This window comes from Poecilia formosa, unplaced genomic scaffold (assembly GCF_000485575.1).
Source record: "Poecilia formosa unplaced genomic scaffold, Poecilia_formosa-5.1.2 Scaffold116, whole genome shotgun sequence".
In the NCBI taxonomy this organism is placed as follows: domain Eukaryota; kingdom Metazoa; phylum Chordata; class Actinopteri; order Cyprinodontiformes; family Poeciliidae; genus Poecilia; species Poecilia formosa.
In genome coordinates this window covers 1,736,406-1,758,454 of record NW_006800055.1, presented here as the reverse complement: position 1 = coordinate 1,758,454, position 22,049 = coordinate 1,736,406, and the positions used below count along the sequence as shown (strand labels likewise).

General features: G+C 36.1%; 1 protein-coding gene across 1 annotated transcript in view; it reads right to left on the bottom strand.

Annotated features, from left to right (window-relative positions):
• LOC103143881 (BMP/retinoic acid-inducible neural-specific protein 3-like) overlaps positions 1-22,049 on the bottom strand; it is a 58,155-nt gene that overhangs the window by 25,802 nt on the left and 10,304 nt on the right. Inside the window, exons 3-4 of the mRNA XM_016675574.1 lie at positions 10,587-10,777; positions 7,160-7,344 (exon numbers count right to left, since the gene is read on the bottom strand). Coding sequence (XP_016531060.1) covers positions 7,160-7,344; positions 10,587-10,777 — 376 coding nt within the window. The remainder of the gene's footprint in view (positions 1-7,159; positions 7,345-10,586; positions 10,778-22,049) is intronic.

Here is a 22,049-nt window from a genome sequence, read left to right as displayed (position 1 = left end):
CTATGAGTTCAGGTATGTTTACTTTATCTGCTGGTTGTTTAATATTTAGAGTAAATTGTAGCTTTGATTTCAAATGTTAGAATTTAGTAAGTTAATGCGATGTATATGTTCATTAGATTCACTGAGCTTGAGCTGAAATGTAAAGTGAAAGGCTAACAAGTCAAATAAAACTCAATGAAACAAAATGATGCAGCCATTTGGCTTTAAATAGCAAATGCAAAAATCTTAAATCACAGCAAAGTTCTTTTCTCACCAGTCAGAGTGAACGAATGATAGCTTAATGGTGTGCCTTGCCAAGGCAACACATCACTTGGCCGTTAACACACTTGACTGATATCGATGGTTCACAGGGACATTTATTATTTAACAATGGAAGGACCTCAATATTATTATAAGACCCATTAGACGAGAAGATTTTACTGATGAAGATTCAGCACCACTCCAAATTCCTCGTATGAATAATTCCACAGTACGACATGGAATGGTACAGGGAGCGCCTGTTGTTGTTGGATGCTTAAGCAACAATGGATTTGAAATTGCTGCTTTTTATGCCTACTGCAGGAAAAAAAAAGAACAAGACATCATTAATATTCCATGGTAATCATCCCTCATCTCAAAAGTGCCTCATTTGCTGCACCTTCAAGAATTTTGCCGTTCGCTTAATCACAGCAGAATTGGGAGATGGGTAAATCCACATTTGCATTGGTGATATGTTTTGGCAGTCTATTCCTCCTTTTAGAATTTTTCAAACTGTAAACCTATTTTGTTGCCATGGCTTATGCTCGACACGGAGGAGAAAAGGAGAAGAAAGGGGGAAAAAAAAGCAAGAGAAAGAAAATAGAAGTTGCTGGTTGCCTTATAAATAGATAAAGAAAGGGGGAAAAATGCCAGCACATATTGGAATTTAATTTTGTATGTGGTCTTATAATCGCAAAGGAAAAGAAATCCTCAATTTTTCAGGAAGTACCAGTGACTTGAAAAGGTGCAATGGGAGTAAATCTAACAGTGTATATTTTTGTTGTTGCATTTTGTGCTTACCTTCTTAAGAGGCAAATAGCAGGAGGAATTTAATTTGTGACATTGAATGTCAAAATTTGGATTAATGCTATAAGATACCAAGCAGCTATTTCAACCATGTAATTGTTGGGGTGCGGAGCCACATCTAAAACATTTCCTAAATTGTAAATCTTGCTGAAATGTAAATAGGTAGAAGATTCAGGGACAAAAAAGAAACATCTGTCTAACATCCCGTGAAATGGAAAACGAAACATATCTGTAAAGATTTTTTTAAAATACTTCATCTTTCAGATAACAGGCATGTTTAAGATGTTCCCTTTTTTGGCATACATGTTTGTTCCCTGACAGTGTGCTTCAGCAGGTCTCTAATTTCTTCTGCTTGAGTTTTACTTTGACTCAGGCAAATGAGGTGTGACGCCAGATGACTGACTGAACACTCAAGGATGGCACTGCAAATTAGAATAGACATTCCCTTTCACACCTCTTCGTTGCCAATGACTTTGTCTTCAAATTTTATATTTAATTCATCTTCAATGCACAAGAGCCTAGACTCTTAACTGTCTATTATAAAGGTGAGCAAAAAATTTTCCTGCGAAAATGCAGCTTCTGTAAAACCTCGGCAAAAAGGCCCCGTGGATAAAGTCTTTTCATGTCCTTGTCTCATCTCTTCTGTTCAGTTGCATACAACACCCTCACTCATACCACACAATGTTTGACAAATGACGGTGGCTCTCAAAGGAAATTACTGAAATGGAAGGGCTGATTCATCACACTGTGTAAAAGCAGTGCCATTTTTTAGCCCTCCTATCTCTTTTTTTTTTTTTTCCTTTCTTGATTATTTTCTTCCACCGCTGTGTTGAGTCCTGAAGGGTTTGAGGTCAGGCATTCCTGCTATTTAAATATGTTATCTCATACAACCAGAGGACCCACATTCTCCTTAAAGGCTGCTTTGTTTTTGGCATCCGACTTTATTGGGGTAAAGTAAGGGAGTCTTATTTGGAATAACAGTGGCAGCTGATGCTGTGAATATCTTGCATCAGTCACCTGAAGATGCCGTAAAACAAATGCACCGCTAAGGGCTTTTTTCTCTATTTATCTTAATCAGGGGGTTTTTAGCAGCACTCTGGTTCAGGGGTGGCAGCCAAATCAGCTCACCATCCCCTCCCAAGTCACTTTAGAGAAAGTACAATTTTATCTCTGATGGACTCTATAGTGGAGCATCACAAAGGATACATCAATGAAAAATGGGTTGCAGCTTAAAAAAAAAAAAAAAAAAAAAGGCAGACAGTCTAGTTTTTCAAGCCCCGTATAGCTGAGTCTGAAAGAGCAGAATAGAATTATGTGTCTACTTTTCAAACAGAAAGCTAAGAGATCCTAATGTATGTTTCCACCCACTCACAACATCATGTTCCAACAATGTACTGTTATGCGTACTAGAAAATGATGGCCAACGATGATAGAATACTGAATAACGTTAAGAGGTGCATGTGTATGTGCTACGTATTTCAGTGTTATATTAGAACTGAACATAAACTTTCTTTCCATTTTAATTTGTTCTAATCTTTTCTTTAGAGCTGAAGTCTAAAATTGATTAATGTTTATTTATCATTATGTGTTTTATTGACAGACTAATCAGTCGATTAACAGGAAATATTTTTTTTTCATATGTTACTGTTGACACTATGAAGTAGCATTTAGAAAAAAAAAATGCACTCCTTTGTTAGACTGATCATGTTTATTTTTCTTATTTAAATATGAGACATATATTTAATCCACGAGCTCTTCTACAGGACCAATACAAATGTAGATACCATGGATACACGATTCAAAAACAGGCTTTAAAATCCTGCATGTGAACTCTGGCATCGAACGTATTAAGGTCTGACCAGCTCGCCTACCTTTCAGGTCATAAGTGAAATGTGAGAGTATTAAGTAGAATGAAACGAAGGGGCGACTACAGAGCAAGATAAATGGGTTAGCACAGTATGTTAAGCCCAAAGCTTGAGTTTTCAGTGTCTCCAATGCGGGTCTTTCAGCCTGCGCAGATCACCATGGTAACTTTGGCTTCACACCAGTTCAGAGGAGGTAAACCTCAAATTTTTGGAATTCAACTTTGCTGTAAAAAGAAACTGCCCTTTTACTTTTTCCTCACACTGAGGCACCATATTGCCATCCCACTGTGTGCTTTCAAATAGCATGTGGGCGTTGCAGAACCAGAAGTGCTACCATAATTTTAAGAGCGGTTACGTTCCAGCATGTAGGTTTCACCCAAAATGGCTTTGGGTTGGTAGTGCCATTTATGCGTTCTTTATTACATTAATGTAGACTCTGGTCTTTCAGCTGGAAGATTAGAAATGTATACCTAAGCCATAATCAAATACTGACCTCAAATGGACAACAATAAACATTTAATTGTAGTTTGAGTAGTTAGACAACGGAAATATTAAAGTGTATTGTTTTTTGCTGATGGTATTTTCTTAGCAACTATTTTTAAATATCAAACATAAATGTTACAGAGCTGCTTGTATTGAAGGAGATAGACAAATTAATGCAAATAAAAAAACAGACCAGTAGTAGTTGCACTGCAACAGCACTGGACTTAAAAAGCTATAAGCATGAATAACGACATTCACATGTTAAAGTTCAATAATATAAATGCCACAGAGTCCATGTAAAGCTGACCAAAAAGCTGAGATTATGATCATGGATAATCTAAGAGTTGAGCACAAACATGTTTAAATGAGCATATTTATGAGCAAATGTTAATGGGAGAAATATTAAGTTCTTCCATTTTATTTAGGAGAAAATATTTTTTAAAATGATATACAAAAACAAAGAGCCACCCTCCTTGGCACAATTAAACAGCCCCATACTTGGGCGGGAAATCTCACAAGCAGAAACAAATTATATTTAAACATAGTTGTTTTTTTTGTTTTTTTTTAAAGAACATCAATCTCACTGTACACTAAAAAAATGTCATCATATAAAAATTTAGTTTTAATTTGTCACTTTTCCGTCAATATTCCAGACGGTGATTATTAAAGACAGGTGTCTTTGAAGCAGACAATTTGGCCAAAATTAAAAGTAAGTTCCTGACCAAACAGAATTGAACATTGGTAAATAAACTGGGAAAAGAGAGGTTATGCAGGTACAATGTGACATTACTGTCTAAATAGGGCAAAACTTTGTGTATAGTTCAAAGCGAATAAGTGGTAGGCTGTATGTCACAGCAAATGAAACTCCCATGCTGAAAGCACCAGAATGTTCTACATATAATAATTACTGTTTTTTTGTCTTTGATTTCAGTCTGAAAGGTAAAAATGATCTGAGCTCTTTATTTAACAGCCCCGTTTACTAGAGAGTGTCTCCTCCTCTAACACCTCATAAAATCTTTACTGATGGCATGTATTTTCACAATAACAATTTTTTCATCCGTGCTTAGTGCTTCACAGACATAAAAATCTAATGCGCGCAACTATTGCATTCACTACCAATTAAATCCAGTAAATAAGTGAATATTTATGGAGAAAGTCTTAGAGTATAAATATAGATTATTCAGTGAGGTCAGAGAATATTTCTGTTCATCATCCAGTCTCAAACTGTCACTGCACCAGCAGATACAGTCAGGGAAAGGAAATAGGCAGAGGAAGCCGGCAGTGCTTCAGATTGGTGTGGCAGAGGGTTATTCTTATTATCTTCATTCTGTGACGTTAATCTGTTGTTTACCGCAAGCCAAGTGTTAGCGCAATGAAGCCCTGTGCGAGAAACATTTCCTCAGAATGCCTAAAAATGCTGGTGAGAAAGACAAACTCAGCTTATTCTGTTTATGTTGGTAGATAACAACTGACACAGTGATGAATGTACTCATCTCAAAGTTATTAAGCAGTGAAAGATGTAGTGATATTTATATCGTAAGCATAACGTTATATGCAAAGCAGGCTGTGCCATATGTGAGCTTATGAAAGCACACATGAAAGAGAAGCTTGCTCACCGAGCATGCTTATATCTTCACATTAAGATACATTTAAATATGACAAAGGTTAGGTAATGTGATGTTTGTAAGGAGACTAGCAAAGCTATTGTAACGAAAAACACAGCTTCTGCAGAAAAACAGAAAGTAATGGAAAGTGAAATAAAATGTATGCTTAAAAATGATGTTGCTTATGCAGGTTAATAGAGATTAACACATATTATCTCTTCTCCTCTACATGATGTCTAAGCCTGTGTTGACCAGGAAGGGTCTGCTCAAAATGTGAGTTAATCCGATTTATTGAAAGAATACAGGAAAGTTACCTCAGAAAGTTGGAGGGAAGAAAAAAAAAATGGAATCCAATACATTTTAAAATATTTTTTTAATATACAAATGTAATCAGTTATGTTTTTTTTCGATCATCATTATAAAATATATGTTGAAATAAATTATTGAAGATAGAAATAGGCTTCATTGTCCCACAGAGGGGAAATTCAGGAAAATGTTATTTGCAGTCAAATGTATCAAGTTGCTTTGCACCTCATGCTAGCATAACAAGCATGAAATGGAAAACTGTTCTGACAAGAAAAAGATAGAAGGAGCTGTCCAGCAGCCTTGGTTTGGAGGACAATGCTGCAAAAAAACCTGAACTATGGAAACTAAATAAAATGTGATGGGAATAGTAGAAAAAAATGCTTCTACTAATCGGAAAAAAAAATGTTTCTACTAAATAGGGTATCTACAATCCCCTATTTTCTAGAGGGGATTGTAGTGGAAAATTTTATCTGGTTATATATATTTATAATATTTTTATTAAAGTCATAATAAATTTTGTAGAATTGACTGTAAATTTGAAAAAAGGGTCACCAGTCACAAGCTACTGCCATTTTTGGAGGCCGTTGCCTGGAACAGTTGGAAACCCCTGATGAGCCCATTGCTGTTATGGTGTTTCGTCATTTTTTGCCCTTTACTGAAAGTTGTTCTCACATCGTAATTCAATATTTGACAGAGAAAGTGGTCTGACCATCTTGTGGAGATGTCACTGAGACATGAGTCTGTTTAATTAACAGAATATATATATATATATATATATTTCTTATTTAAGCAACGAACAGATAAATTAGAACCTCTAAGCAGTAGATTTGGTAAAACGAGTAAGTACTTAATAAATTCAGCCAATTAGTATACTTTTACTTCCATCTCTTTTTCAATGATTATAAAATTTAGTCAGGTATATAGATGAAATTTATCTTGTATCAAGGACAAAAAAAAAACATGACCACTGCAGCTGTACACAATTTTCTTGGCAAATTTATGCAGTAATGAATTGATTGCCTCATTAAAGGTATTGTCTCCAATTTCAAGCAAGAACATTAGATGAGATCTTAAAGTGTGTGTGGTTAATTAATCAAAAGCACAAAGAAAGTAGCTCTAGTTTATTAGTCTGTGTGTACGACGCAGAATTTCAATGTGTCTCCCAAAATCTGATTAGGTACATTTTTTATAGTCTTACTAAAATGTTTGGAGCAGGTCAAAGTTTGCCTATCATTTATTTGTTTGTCCTAAAGTGTTTATGATTTACTTAATTGGTTTTGATTCTTCCTCAAGAGATGGGACACAATTAGAAGCATGACTATTAACCAGTCTAGTGATATGCATAACTCAAAATGTGACTAGAACCTGTTGTATTTTTGATCAACTTTATGATAACAGTAATGTCAGTCTATGAAAGTTAGTGGTAATATCGTTTAAAATATAATTGTTCAAAGAGTCGAGCCTACACAAGAAGTTTTTTTGGCTAAATACAAAAAGACAGTTATAGTACTGCTCTCAAATGGCTAGAAAAACAAGTGAATTTATGAAATAAATAAAAAAAAAGGTACATTTGCTGATAGTAGTGTTAGTGACAAAGTACCTCATGCCCTCACACTGGTCATGATTTTCAGTGCTTCTTATTAAGGAGCTGATTCTGACTAGCTGGCATGTATAAAGAAACACACAAGCATGTACAAATAATACAAAGGCTACTTATGAAGCTGGTTTCATTCAAAGACTGTAATCACAAGTTAAAAAAAAAAAAAAAAGATCCAACAATGGGTGTAATTTAAAGCTGGCATAAACTAATTGTGTTATTGTCTTCAACAGAAGCCCAGTGGAGATGAAAGCGTTTACCTTGATGGCAGTGGAAGCGATCTGGATGTGGTGCAGCTTGTGCAAGGTGCTCTCTCTGTCAATGAAGTAGGAGGCAGCCAGCTGGTGCAGAGCTTCCAGCGTCACAGCTGTGCCGTTGGATTCACTGGCTTCAGACGTCCGACTCAACTTTCTCTTGTCCACAAAGATCATTAAGGACTCTTCCCCTACAGGCGCAGACACAGACAGTGACACATACACTAGCTTCATTCTTTTATGAGTCATAACCCTCTGAACGCATAATGTTTTTAATGTAGATGAACTAACCTGAGCACATCTAGCGGGCCGTCATACGGAAATAGAAACACCAGGGTGTGAGAACACCTTAAAATCCACATGTGTTCATTTTAATACAGCCTAAATGTCAATGTAAAAAGTGCTGCTGAAATGCATAAACCAAGACACTTTATGGAACATGTCTTTCAATAAAAATGAGCAAAAGCTCTCGGGGGGACAGTGCATTAATAGATTGTGTAAGGAGTGGAGGATCGATAGAAAAAAATCTGTTCTAATGGGATTAGGTTTTATGGGAAAAGTGGTTTTTGTTTGCAGAGACACCAGATTATTGGTGATAGTTGATTGTTAACATGTCTGCGGCAAAACAGTTCTTCTCATTTAAAATACTATTTCCATGTGTAATAACATGTATGCATTTAATGAAATATGATTTTACTCATGAGTTTGTAGTGTGGTTTTGGTATTTCTCCTTATTTCACACATTTCTTTGTAGAAGAATCTCTTGTAAATGTGAAGTGTAGCATTTGCATGGCCGATACCAGTTTCAGCTTTCCATAGGGAAACCTGAAGATGCTAAGTTTGATCGTTTCTGATTTTAGGAAACATTATTGTATAATTTCCTGCAGGTTCTTTGACAGAGATAGAAATTGTGGGTAAAATTTAAAATGAAGAAATCACAATATGTTTCCCTTCTGATGCAGAGAAGGAGAAGTGGCAGCTATCTACTTTATTTTTAATGAACAAGAAAAACACCATCAAATGCATGCTTTTGGTTGATAGAGTTCAAAAGCCCAAATTGTGGGACTTCTTAATTTTACTGTTTTTAGAGGAATTGGAAAAAAAGGATTTCTTTGTGTGTGTGTGTGTGTGTGTGTGTGTGTGTGTGTGTGTGTGTGTGTGTGTGTGTGTGTGTGTCTGACTTGCCTATATTCAGTCAGAGGAAAAATGTCCTATTTCAAAATTTGGCTAACTGATTGACTTATTTATTTTATGAAATTATCAGTTGTGCTCTTGTGTATTTAAAAATTACTTTTTTTGCATCCTGAAATATGTATTATAAAGTTCTTTTGAAAAATTGTGTTTGTTGCTCATTATGAGACTTGACTTTGCTCTTCAAAGACAACTTGAAGTTTTGTAGCGCTGACTTATTTATTTATTTTTGTTTTGTAGGAACTAAATTATCCTCTTTATGAAGCAAAAACACAACTGCACACTGAAGCCAGCAGCTTCATGCTGTTCCACTGATCTGCAAGTGGTGGTTCTATGCCAGAAAATGAAGCAACACAAGCAGCAAAGGGCGGCTGTGAGCTTGCAGATTTGGATGGATATGCAGGATTTCAAACATTTGATCTACTTTATTCTCTGGGTGTCAGAAAATTTTGCTTTGTCAAAGGTGCTGGGATGATGTGACATAAAGGAGCGTTCACAATTATCAAATAATGTTAAATGTAAAAGTTTCCAGAATTTATATTGAGAAAAGAAAAAAATCCCAGAATCTTTTCTTTGGGACTGGATCCTGAAAATTAGGGAGCAAATTGTTCAGAGCTTGAACATAATCATTATAGCATCTTCTTCTGCATATCTTTTACGCTTAAATGTTTGTACTTATCATTTTTTATTTTTGTGTTTTGTTGCAGATTTCTTATAATCCAATTCAGTTCCAATTTGTTCATTTTAATTCAGTTAATTTCAGTAAAATATGACTCAAAGTCTAAGTTGGTCCTAGTTATCAACACTGACATATGTTCCAGTGTTTTGTTTTTTTTGTTTTTTTTTTGTTTGTTTGTTTTTTCACCTTGTCAGGATGTGTCACTCCACCACATATTTGGTGGAGTCTGGAGTAAAATCGTCTGTGAAGATTACTCTCACAAGCACATTTCAACTCTACGCACAATCCTGTTAATCAGTTCACTTTAGTCACGTGACATGGTGATTGTAGACCACTGGCCTCTACTCTCCCCCCACCACCAGCTAAAGGATGAGTGCTTCACAGATCATTATCTCTGCAATTACGTCCAATCATATATATTTAATTAAACATGGTATATGGTTTTACATACCAAAGTACTATTACACCATGCAGGTTTTTAATCACATTTCTTTTCCAACAGTTAATCAAAATCCCAAGCATTAAAAGTTCCAGCCCCAATAATTTACCTTTAAAGAACTGGAAACTGAATTCACATTGGAGAAGAAACCCTGCAGCAAGGCACATAACTGGCAATAACAAAGGGATGTGACTTGTGTATTATTAATTAGGTTTAGTATTGTACATATTTAATGAAATTAGAGGTAACATCTTTTTAGTCACAAGAACACACACCATGTTTTTTGACAAGTCACTTTGAAATATTAACAAACTTCTAAAGGGGATCTGTAAAACAGGACAGAGGTGAGCCGTTTGTCACGCGGCAGAATTTGTTTATCTCTCTTATTTTCCAGCAGATAATGGGCAACATTGCAATTTACTTTTTTTTTTTTTAATACTGCTGGTATTCATCATTTGAGAGTTTCCACACAAATGTAAAAGGATGAAAGGAGTCAGCAGAGGAGCGAAAGGGAGGAGACGATGCACACGATGGCCTCAGACGCTGCGCTGAACATTGCAGCACTCTGGCCAACTTGGATCTATTGTTCTGGAAAGGATCCAGTGGCAGTTTATTTCAACAGAAACATCAAAGACATTTGTTTTGCATGTTTAATAACAAAATATGAGCCCAGGAAATTTCACACCGGCGAGCTATCTCTTCTTTCTACGAACACAATGAAAACTGTTCCAGTTTATCCATTGTAGCATTTTGAAATTAAAATAATTTTTTAAAAGATTTTTTTTTTCTGTGTAAAATAATTTATCTTAAAGTTGAAGAGGAAATGGAACTGACAATGCTATCAATTGCTATGAATGTAATTTATTCACCTTTTTTATCCAGTTCAATTGGCAATTTCCATCTAGTGTGTATTGTGCTTCTTTGTTTTCATGTTTATGTCAGTTTCTCAAGTTCAAGCAGTGGTGAAATGTATAAAATTATCAAACTGTATTTCTTTAAAAACTGTGTAAAAAGGAGGAGTTCTGCCGCGTCTCAGCCATATAAAATCCCCATCTGCTTCTCCCCGTCTGTTAAGGTAGGTCGGCAACAGCAAAGAAAAACACTACCCGTCTTGTTTTATTTACCTCCCAGCATTGCGGAGAGCAGGAAGTGGGTTCCGTATTTCCTGATGAGGTTGTCAGTGATGGCCCTGAGACTGGGCCTCCTGCCCAGCTGCCTAATGGTCTGGAGGAACTCTGGGTCCAGCGGCAACGAAAAGCCATTGTTTTCTTGTCTCTCCAGGGCCAAGCTGTTCACCTTCCAACGGCCAAATTCCCTGCAATATCACACAAACGCATGCTCTGTGTGAGTGAAGGATGCATCACACACATTTTATGAATGCAGCATGGAGGCTGATTTGAGAGAGATTATAGGCAAATGTCGGATGGAGGCTTACACAAAACAGTTTTCTTTATTAAAATCACAAACAAAAGCTACAATGGTTACAGGCCGTTCTTGTAAAAAAACAATGAAGAGTATTTTGTGCTTATCTGAGAAGGAGTCCAGTGTGTATTGTTTTCCTTTTGAAATGAGCAGGTGAAAGCTGATCACACTGAATCCTGCATTCAGGAGCCGATCTAGCAAGGTGTAAAATATGATGACTTCTAAGTGAATCTCATGTGCTACAACTTTATATGAACAATCCAATGTAGTTTCAAGTTGCCACTCAGGGAATTGGATTGCACCATGATGGAAAAAAAAAGTGTTTTGAACCAATTTTAAATAATAGCTGTATCTTTCTCATCTTGAGTCAGATTTTGAGGCATTGTGGTCGGAAAAGGCTGCAATCATGGATGGAGCCTTGCCGCTTTTGGGGGGCCTCTTTTGGACTGAGCTGGCTTCATATGTGGTTTATTGAAATTCAGCCTGGCCCTGGTGTATGCCAACTGCATTTATCATCCAAGTGCAGACTGAATGCTGCTTCTTGATGCGTAGATTAGCACTATTCAAATACAGCCGGTAACAAACATGGTCCTTTCAGCCTAGCAGAAGAAAGATCCCCGACCTTTGAATTGGTTCTGGCAAGATGACCTAGCTTTTGATCAAAGACGTGAAAATAACATATCACATCTTTCCAAGTGTTCCCTCTTTGCACATTTTCAAAAGGTGGAATTTTATAGAAATGGAAACCTTGTTGGAGAGGCTCGCACAAATTGAGCTCAGATTTGTTCATAACCCTGCTACATTTAGTTCACAAATGATTTTTGTTCAACCATTAAGTTTAATTTTTGATACCTGAAAAATAATTTAACAACGTAAAAGGAGCATCGGTCAGATATGATCAGTTGTGGGTTTTTTACACTATAAAAAAATGGCATTTCAAAATTTTATATCCTTCTCAATTAATGAATGGAGAAAAAAAAATGTATTCAAATTACAGCAATCAAGTATACTTTTTAAATGGCCAGCCAGCTTTTTGCATGTCTACATAATTTATCTGAAAGAGGCCCATGTATTGGAACATTGTCGGAAAGCCCTCTTTGCCTTTACGGTAATATGTTTGCTCCCTCTCTACCAGAATCAAGTCAGGACTCTGTCCGGGCAACTCCAAAATATTAATATTTCCCTCAAATACAAGAAATGTGTTGGTATGAATCAGTTTGGACCTTATACATGAATACAAATGGGACACAGCTTACATTTTACTTCAAAATGTAATTTCACGTGGAAAATTGAATATCATTGAGCAAAGATTGCCACAATGACTGCATATGAGGCAAATGTGTAGGATGTAAACAATTCATGGCCAAGTCATCATACCAGGAACATCATATCTTAATATACAGACATCCTGTTAGCAGTGTTCTGAGATTCTGTCTATTTTTTTTTATTTAACAATAAGCAATTTCTTTTTCAATAAGCAAACCTCTGTGATCTCAGCCTCAGAGTAAAAAGAATGACCAACTTGCGCCTATCTCTTATTGCTTCTTTCAAACAATACATCACGTTAATCAATACATTACTTTATTCAACAGCTGCAAGAGTGTTTTTTTATGGCTAGTGTTGAAACAAGGTCAGCCTTCGTAAGTGCTGACCATGATCATCAATATACGCTGTTTGATTGCCTTCAGAGGGGGGCTTTATCGTTTATTGTTGTATTTCATAATTGTCCATCTCACGCATTGGATAAAATATCTGAACGAAACGTCTTCTCTAATTCAGAACAACTATGGACAATCCGAACTGTAGAAAATAAATGGATCCCCCCAACAAGCCAAAACACAACCATTAGATGCTTTTGTAAACAAACTATTTGTTAAGAAAGATTTTTATGCAGCTACTTTGTAGATCCAAAATGCTGATGCTTTACTACATCTCTTGCTTTTGAATGCTATACAATTCTTTGCATTAGATTTCGCCTTTTTCTGCCAAATAACTTCAAATCTAGCATTCATTCTCCTGTGAAGTCTTGTCTTTTCACCAGTTCTTATCAAACATTTGGCTCTTGAGCTTCATTAGTTCCTTGACACCATTAAAGTGGACATTCAAGGGCAGTAAAGACCACCAATATTCCATGACCCGTATACAGCCATGCATTCGTAAGGAAAAACAATTCATGTAAGTCAGCTGTTCATCATCATTAGTCAGATAGCAAAAAACAAAGATAACACAAAAACTGAACAATGACCAACTAATTTAAGCTAAATAATTGCAATCTAAGACAGATACAGTCAAGAATACTAATACACAATGTGCAATGTTAAGTAATCTATGACAAAATATTTTAATAACCATTTTTCAACCTTGTTTATTTTACTTTGTTAAAAAAAATAGAGCCAAATAAAAAGAGGTGATGTCATACTTGAAAAAACACTAGTTGTGACAAATAAATTTGAAATGTTGTGACTTGTGAACATATTTAAATTTTCGCAGACACAATATTTTAACAAATGCATAACCATACCCCACACAACCTATTCAGAGGGGCACTTTTCATGTCCAAAACAGCTCATGCAACAGACAGCTCACAGCTGTCCGTCTGCTGCATTCGGGGTTCTTCCTCACACTTTGGGACTGAGGAACTTTCTCAGAGGTTAATGATCTAAGAACACGAGTTTCATTTATCTCATGACTGAAACTCATGTTCTGTAGTAGTGCCAAATCTCACCATCCCTTCGCTTCTTGTTCATCATTTTGGAACCAGCATCAGTCAAACTTACTTCTGTAGTTTGCAACCTAGTCATACCAGTAAAATCGTATTTGTCTTTCTTATAGCTACATATTTTCACGAAAGAAACAAATCTGTTTTGACTCTTTCCTCTCCAAACTCCACAGAAAACACTCAATGTCACTCATGGAACAAAAAACAAACAAAACAAAAAAAAAAAAAAAAAACATGCACACAGACACATCGTCCAACGGCAAACATCCAAACAAAGCAGCAGAAAAAACTTTGCTGTTTCCCAGAATATGACACCCCCCATGGGTGTGGGACTGCTGCCAATCAATTCCTCACCAATAACAATGCCTCCCCCCAAAGAAAACTACAAAGAGAAAACAGCTCATTAAGGCCTTTTTCATGTCGGTGTCTCTCTTTAACGAGCAGCCATTAGTGTTTGTGTCCATCCGCTGGGGAGAGGAGCAGCGTATGGATAAAAGGGGAGAGTTTAGCTGTGATCAGCACACTGTGTGACTGTGATGGACATTTATGAATGGTGTCCCAGCTTGGACTCACACATACATAGATTTTTATAAATTCCACTACAGCATCATTGGACACATACGCAAATGCATAGCAGGTCCTGCATTTCGTGGAAAGTTTGTATCGTCATTCACTGTTTTCAGTGAGGCATCGAGTGACTGAAACACATGCAGATTTATCTGTTTCACCCATATCTGCGTAGAAGACCCCAACCCCCACGTTCATCTCTTACTGTCAAGCCCCCCTCTGAGAAAGTCAGTGCAGTGCCAGGTAAAAGAAGAGTTATAGAGCAGATGCCAAAGCTACAGGGGCTATGATCAGAGCACAGGAGTTATACCTTTCGTTCTGTTCGTCATAGCACAGCTGTCTCAGATCCATCACTGAGCACAAGCTGCCCGAGGGCTCTTCTCAGTGCCCAACATAGCAAATCAGGGAATCAACACACTGAATAGCCTGCTGATGCAGTTGAAACTTGCGTCTGAGCACTACTGTGAAGGCTATGCTCAGTTTAGTGTCTAAGTAGGGGAAGCAAAGACAGTGCTTTCTTCTTTTTTTATGCAATCTTCCCCTGATGTGTTCAAATGACTAAGAAAAGGAAAAGAGATTGAAAACAAACCCCATGGTTCAGTTGAATATCTGAAAAGTGAAACTAGACTAATTTCTGAAAGAGGCAGTTTTTCCGTGTACTTCAACGTTATTACTCTAAATCATATTTCTAAAAGTTATTCTCACTTCCATGAAACAAAAAATCACATAAACATCACTCTAGGGATTGGTGTTTATGCATCAAAACGCATCTGAAATGTTAAAAGATTTTGTAATGACATTTTCAGAGCGCCAGAATAAGTTGTTTAAATTATACATCTAATGTACGTACAAGTTACTCTTATACATACATTTCTATATGAAAATAATTGACTTTATTCAACAATTTACACAAACATTGATTTATGAATACTAACGTTTATTGGACGGATGGACAGTCGAGCAGCCAGATTGATTTCCCAGAAGCCTATAGCGCACTTTTCACCATGTTTTTTGAGACTGTATAATTGGAAGTGACCAACTACGCTTAGGATATTTTTACTAGGTTGAGTAAAGGGCTATTTCACAGCTTTTGTAAAATCTGAATCATGTTGTGATCTTAAATACTGAGCAGGTCACTTCAAAAACTATTTGTGTTCTGATGTTTTGGAATATGGATGACTAATATTAGATATTGATCTGAATAAATATATTCCAGATTTTTTTAAAAGCTATCTTTGATGAAATGAGCAACTAACTTCTATTTCTTTCAAAAAAAAAAAACGGGAGACTATATCACTGAGAAAAATACTCTTAAAAGGGGAGAATGTCATTCAAACAAATCCAGTCTTTAATGATTCTTGGTTTCTCAGAAAATGTACTAGAAATGAGTTTTAATCATCATCTTCTGTAATCATCATCTGTTCATGTATTAATTTATTTTAGAAGTGTCTGATGATGCAGCGCTGCCTTATGTGCTGGTGCTCATCTCCCAGAGAGCCTTTTTTTTCAACAATGCATCTTTATAAGTGAAGATATATTTTTATTCTCAGAATCCTCCTCGATAATTAGGCTGACATTGCATCGCCTCACAGTTCTTTTTCTGTCCTTTCTGTGCTAAAAATGGCAAGCTACATTTTCACTTATTCTTTCCTCAAGAATATTTGACTGTCACTGAGAGCGGAAGCAAAAAGCAAAGCTAAAAGAGCTTGACTTGTCTTCACAGGTGTTCTGACTATTCAAATCATGCACTGTCTCCAACAGAGAGCTGATTATCATCAGAGTGTTTTCTTCCAATGCTCATTTCTTCACTGTTTCACACATATGGTGTGTAATAAATTTGCCACGATTATGTCTGGATCATTGCTCTTGAGAAGAAAATCTGGGATTTAAAGTTTGATTCAGATAGCAGGGGATACCAAAGAGAAAATTGTGGAAAGTTATACATGCACCATGCAAAAACAAACAAACAAAAAAAAGTCACTAAGCCTAACATTTTCCAGCTAATTCAGGAGTACTAAATATCCATTCATAAATTCATCTATCTTTCTCTTCCAATCCAAGAAACGGTTGGAGTTAGGATCCCCCAGACTGACCTGTGGTACTTCTTGTTTTCCTAAGGTTTCCCCAAACCAGAATTAATATATTATCCCTCCAGGGCAGTTTGGGTATTACATGGACTGTCCTCCATGAGGGATCCCGATAAGACGCACAGACAACCTGAACTGGCTGCTTTTGATGTGAAGGAGTAGCTGCTCCACTCTGGGCTTCCACCAGATGAACTAACTCTCCATCCTATCTTCAAACATGAGCCCTTCCACCCAAAGGAGAAAATGCATTTCTGCTGCTTCTATTGAGGATCTCATTCTTTCAGTCACGATCCATGTCTCATAAACTATTCCAGAAAATCAATGAAATAATCCTAAAAAAACTGGATACTATGCATAATATTCTTTAAATAAAATAAATACTCTAAATGAATGTATGTACTTTGTTGTTCAGCAGTAATAGCTCAAAATAGTACATACCACAATAACCCACTTTGGAAAACAGCTGACTGAAGTGGACGAAAAAGTATTTCAAGGAGCTCTTCAAAGAGATTAGGGCATACAAAGACAAGTCAATCCTGCTTCATTTAATAGGAAAACTAAAGTGGGATTTGGAGAACATTTAAAGCAAGCAGTTCTCACCTACTTATAAATTATCTATTTCCAGCATTAACCTTCTTTTGAAATTTTTATTGTTTAACAGCAATTACCTTTCATTCAACCAATATGCATATTTGAAACCAGCATATTTAGAAAAAATAAAAACGCAAAGAGCTTTTCTTACTCAGATTAAGAGGAAATCTTAACAATCAAGCCATCTAGGAAGCATTTCTTAAAAGGTGCCTTCAGTATAGCATCTGTCAAGCTTTTAAACTAATACTGCTGATGGTTCTCTCTCAACTAAACAGAGTTTAGGAGAGAAATGAGAAAATAGTTGAGAGGGTGGAAAAGAAGATGGAATCTCTGTCTGAATCTTTTAGTCATCAGCCCACCACAGAGACAAACTGCAGTGGGAAAGGATGCAAGATCATCACTGAGGAAAACAAAGTGTGTAATGATCCAGGGAAGAGTCATTGGTTGGGAATGCTTTACAGAATGGCCACCAGGAGTTTATCAAAACAACTTCAAACAAACATCAGATCATTAATTTGTAATAATCCTATAAAACCTACTGAGAGGTTCTGTCGACAAGGCAACTGAGTCGCTCTCACTCATTTTTTTAAGTTTTCAAGCCTTTTATATTTTTAAAGAATCCATGTCTAACACCTTAAATCTGATTTTTTTTTTTTAAGAAGCACACTCTAAACCATTCCTGTTAACTTTAAATAAAATCCACATATGGCTATTGGAGAATTTCTTTTAGCAATTCAAAACCCTTACATCATAACTGCATGAATTTTATTGAATACTATTTGCACATCAATACTATTATGAAAAACTACATCATCATCATAATAGTAATAATGGTAATAATAACAATAATTATTATTAATAGTAATAATAATAATAATAATAATAATAATAATAATAATAATAATAATAATAATAATAATAATAGTAATAATATCACAGTAGTAGAGTAAGAACATATTGCATATGCTTATTAGAGTTGCTGCCAATTGAACATACCATTTTATTTTTGTTGTATTTCTAATTCTTTTAGATTTCATTTCTTAACATAAATATATCCATAAAGTCATTCAATTCCTGATTTTATTAGGCAGGTAGATGGACATTAGGGGGTTGGTGATTATCTCCAGTTGCCAATGGACAAGAGGCGGCATGCACCCTGAAAAGCTAACCAGCTGCAGGCTCAATGAAGAGACAAACAATCATTGAGACACACACGCACACACACACACACATGCACACAGAGCAATTTAGATTCTCCAATTAACCTAGTAGACATGTTTGTGGACTGTGTAGGTAAATTTGATTGCCCAGAGTAAACCTTTGCATGCATAGAGAAAAAAAAAGACATGCAAGCTCCATAATGAAAGGCCAGAGCAGAAATTCCAACAATGGTTTTCAAGGCAGAAATTAGCTAAGTTTAGCAAAGGGGCTAGCGTCCGCTAACCCCATGTTGCTATTGTAATAGGCTACCAAAATATATAAATGTACATATGCATAAATGTCATGTTCAATATCGACATTTATTTTACAGAATGTTATGCAATATCACTCAAATCCAGCAATCACTGACTTTAATCCAGCAATCATGTAAAGTCAGTCAAAAATAATTGGATATTTAATTTTTTGCATAATCGCTGTGAAAATGTATTTGTTCCCTCAGAAATTTCTTCCGTTGGGGCTTTGTTGTTTTCAATTAATCAAACAAATTTTAACATTAGGCATGAGTGGAAATAAACAAAACAAAACAAAAACTTTTTCAATGAAATTTTTATTTATCTGGGGAAAAAAATATCCAAACAAACACGCAGGTTTTCTAAAGGAGTTGGAGTAAAGGAGTCCAAACAGCACTTCTTCTTGTGCTCCTTATGGGGCCCATTAGCAGCAGTCAGTTCTTACAACATAATATGCATTAGGAAAATGGCCCTTGCACTGTATCAAAAACAAGGTCACACACACACACACACACACACACACACACTTCCCACTCCCCACTTCTGTAATAATATGCATTAAACTCTATAAAGTCAAAACTTTCATCCTGCAATTATGCACTGATTAGAATGTCAGCGACAATGTTGGGTTCAGCGCTTTTCCCAGAGGCTCTTTAACTTGTGGATCAAATTGCTGGCATTTGTGTTGAAGGACAACCACAATGTAGCTTACCACTGTGCCCAGTGAGCCACAGCTCTCAATAGCATAATTGCTGAAATGGTTAACAAATTCTTCAAAAGATCAGACTTAGGGTCGGCTGATCTACATTACATAACTATAGGTGAATGATGGAATGTAAATAATCTGGCAAATCAAGAGTTTAGTTTTTGGATCAGCTCTTTTTTGCCTTAAAAAAAATGGAGCAGGACCTGCATTTCTGTAGTCGAGACCTCAATCCGTCTATTCATCTCCCGTTCCGCATAACCTTCATTCATGAACAGCATTCGCAGTGTGATTTTAAAAATCATACAGGGATTTGAACACAACACACTGTGAAAGCATGATATGATCAAATCTTGACAGTGACAATTGAGAGGAGGACGGAACGAAGGAAAGGAGGCAGCTGTGGTAAAACTCAATTTGTCTGACACTCAGACTTCTATCATAGCAGCAGCTGAACTGCAGGGTTTTAACAAAAAATGTCTGACACTGCTTCATATTTGCCGCAAGTTGTAAAGTGAACTAAATCCGCAGTTGGAGTGCCTGCCACACTGAACGGACACAGAGCACAGATTCAAGGTAAAATGCAAATGTTTTCATATGGTTATTTTAGATGAAAGATTTTCTCTATCAGTGCTTTACGCTAAATCCCTTCCACTTTTAATTTTTATTTCCCAATATCTTTTTTTTTCAGACGGGGAAAAAAAAGCATCTTTTTAGGTTAGACTGAATTATAAATTCCAGAGGATGTTCACTTATGATTCTAACTCAATGATATATCTCTGTCTGCTCGACTAGGTGTCCTGTCACAAAGCTTGTGTAATGTAAATTTCACCATCTGTCCCTGCACAATAGGGTCTGTCAGGAGTTTATGCAGACTTTCATGTGCAGCTAGGATTTTTGTGACCGCAATGACCGCAATGTGTGCACCCTGACAGCAATAAAAGAAAACACACATTTAAATCGGAGTTGCAAGCTCACTGCGGAAAATGGAAAATTCAAGGTCAGGTTTCGGGTAGCAGTAAAAACTGTGAGTTTTGTTTCTAAGTAAAACAGTGTAAGAAGAATTGTCCCTTTTTGTCATATGACATAATAGGATAATTTATCGCTCAGGAACACCAAAGTCTACCCTAATATGCTATTGACATGTCACTTTTTGTCTGGCTATTTACTTTTCTTTCTCTTTGGAGCAAATCATTGACAACAGCATAACACTAGCCCTGTGAGGCTGAAGTGAAAAATGCATTTCTCTGAGTGCATCGCTGTAGCGCAACTGAGCTAAAAATACTTACACGTATTGAAGAGTGTGGATTTACAGACGCAAAATATGTGGAGACATTTCACAGAAATCAATTTACATTTTTGCATCTAAATTTCATGCTACAGCTGCCCATTGAGACGTTTATATTCATACACTTCAAACTGGTTACTCATACTCTACACCTAATGTGGAACTGCTGCTACGTCCTCCATTCCCTCGAGTTTTAACAGTTTTATCTTGTTAATCCTGTGTGCATTCACGTGTATTTTCTTTCTAGCGAAGATCTTCAACGAATGCAGTGAGAATAAATCCTCGTCAAAATAATAAAAATATCTGCTCACTTGTTTTTTTGTTGTTTTTTCCCCCCTCAAACATAACATCATTTTACCAGTTGAAACAATTTTTTAATATTTCATATTTGGTAATGTCATGTTTATGACAGTGTCATGTCAGTCTTATACACACCCCGTCAAATAAAGTGTTACCTGGTATGTTTTCCAGTTCAGCTTTACCAAGCTTTTTTATAAGGTTGTACAAAAGCACACAGATGGATTTCCACATAGGATTTTCTTTTTATTTGACCTTCTGACAAGATTGTTGAGGAAGTTCAAGCAAAGGTCATTGTTGTGACATTATGTAACTCTACAAAGTGGGGAAAAAAAAAAAGTTTAATGTAACATAAGTAAGGAGTTTTATTTTAAAATATGGTACTGATTTGTTGGTAACGCAAATATCATCGCTGCCCTAGAACAAGTGGTGGTTCAAAGCTGCAAGATTCTCTCTGTTTACTGAGAGGAAAGCTGCTAAGCTCTTTTGTTCTGGAATTGATCACGATACTGTTGACAAGAGATTGATCACTGTGCACAAAACATAGGATGCCTGGAATGTAATTGTTTTCCTAATGGGAGATGTGCACTATCAATACACACAGTTAACTTCACACACACACACGTGCAAACACAAAGAGAGCAATGCGCACATGAGTCAACAGTAACAGTAAATCCCTCTTTTCAAGACTTCATGTTTGTTTCTGTCAACAACAGGCAAAACATGTTAAGTCTTCAAAAATTATAATTACACCCTCAAGCTCTGACCAGTTTATTTTAAGCACACGACAAGAAAAAAAAAAATTCTGTAAGACGCTTCTGTGTTCTTGAATAATAGATGTTTAAAACGCTTTTACTGCCAAATTCTGTAGGAGTAATTCACGAGAGAGGCAAATTGACAAGTCAACAAACAAGTCATTCTGCTTTAAATTGATACTTGGAGTAATGCAACATTATGCTTATATCTGCGTGGCAACAATTAGTGGTTGAAATAAAATGTACTCTTATTCCAAGCACTTTATGAAATGTAAATGTTATTTTATTTTTGCATTCCTTTTTTGTTTTTGTAGCTAAGCAGGTGCAGTAAAACTGTTCTTTACGGCCTTTCCTGTATAAGGTCTCAAATGAAATACAATTATAACAGAGAGACAGCAAAGACAATAATGTGCTATAGTCAGAGATTCTGTGGTTCTTTCCAACTGCACTTGCTGTGAACACTGAATCTAAGTAAATAACGACTTGAGAACTGGATAAATGTTTCTTATTCAGCCAATTACTTCTCGAAAGGCACATTTAACATCTTGACAATTAAAGTAAAAAAAAAATCATGATAAACCTTGGTTAAATGTGTATATTACATCTATCCCATTTTACAGCGCACAATGGATTTATTTTCCATGCATTATGTTAATAGAGTAGCCAAGAATGATAAAAATAGAAAAGAAAAAAAAAAAAAACACAAG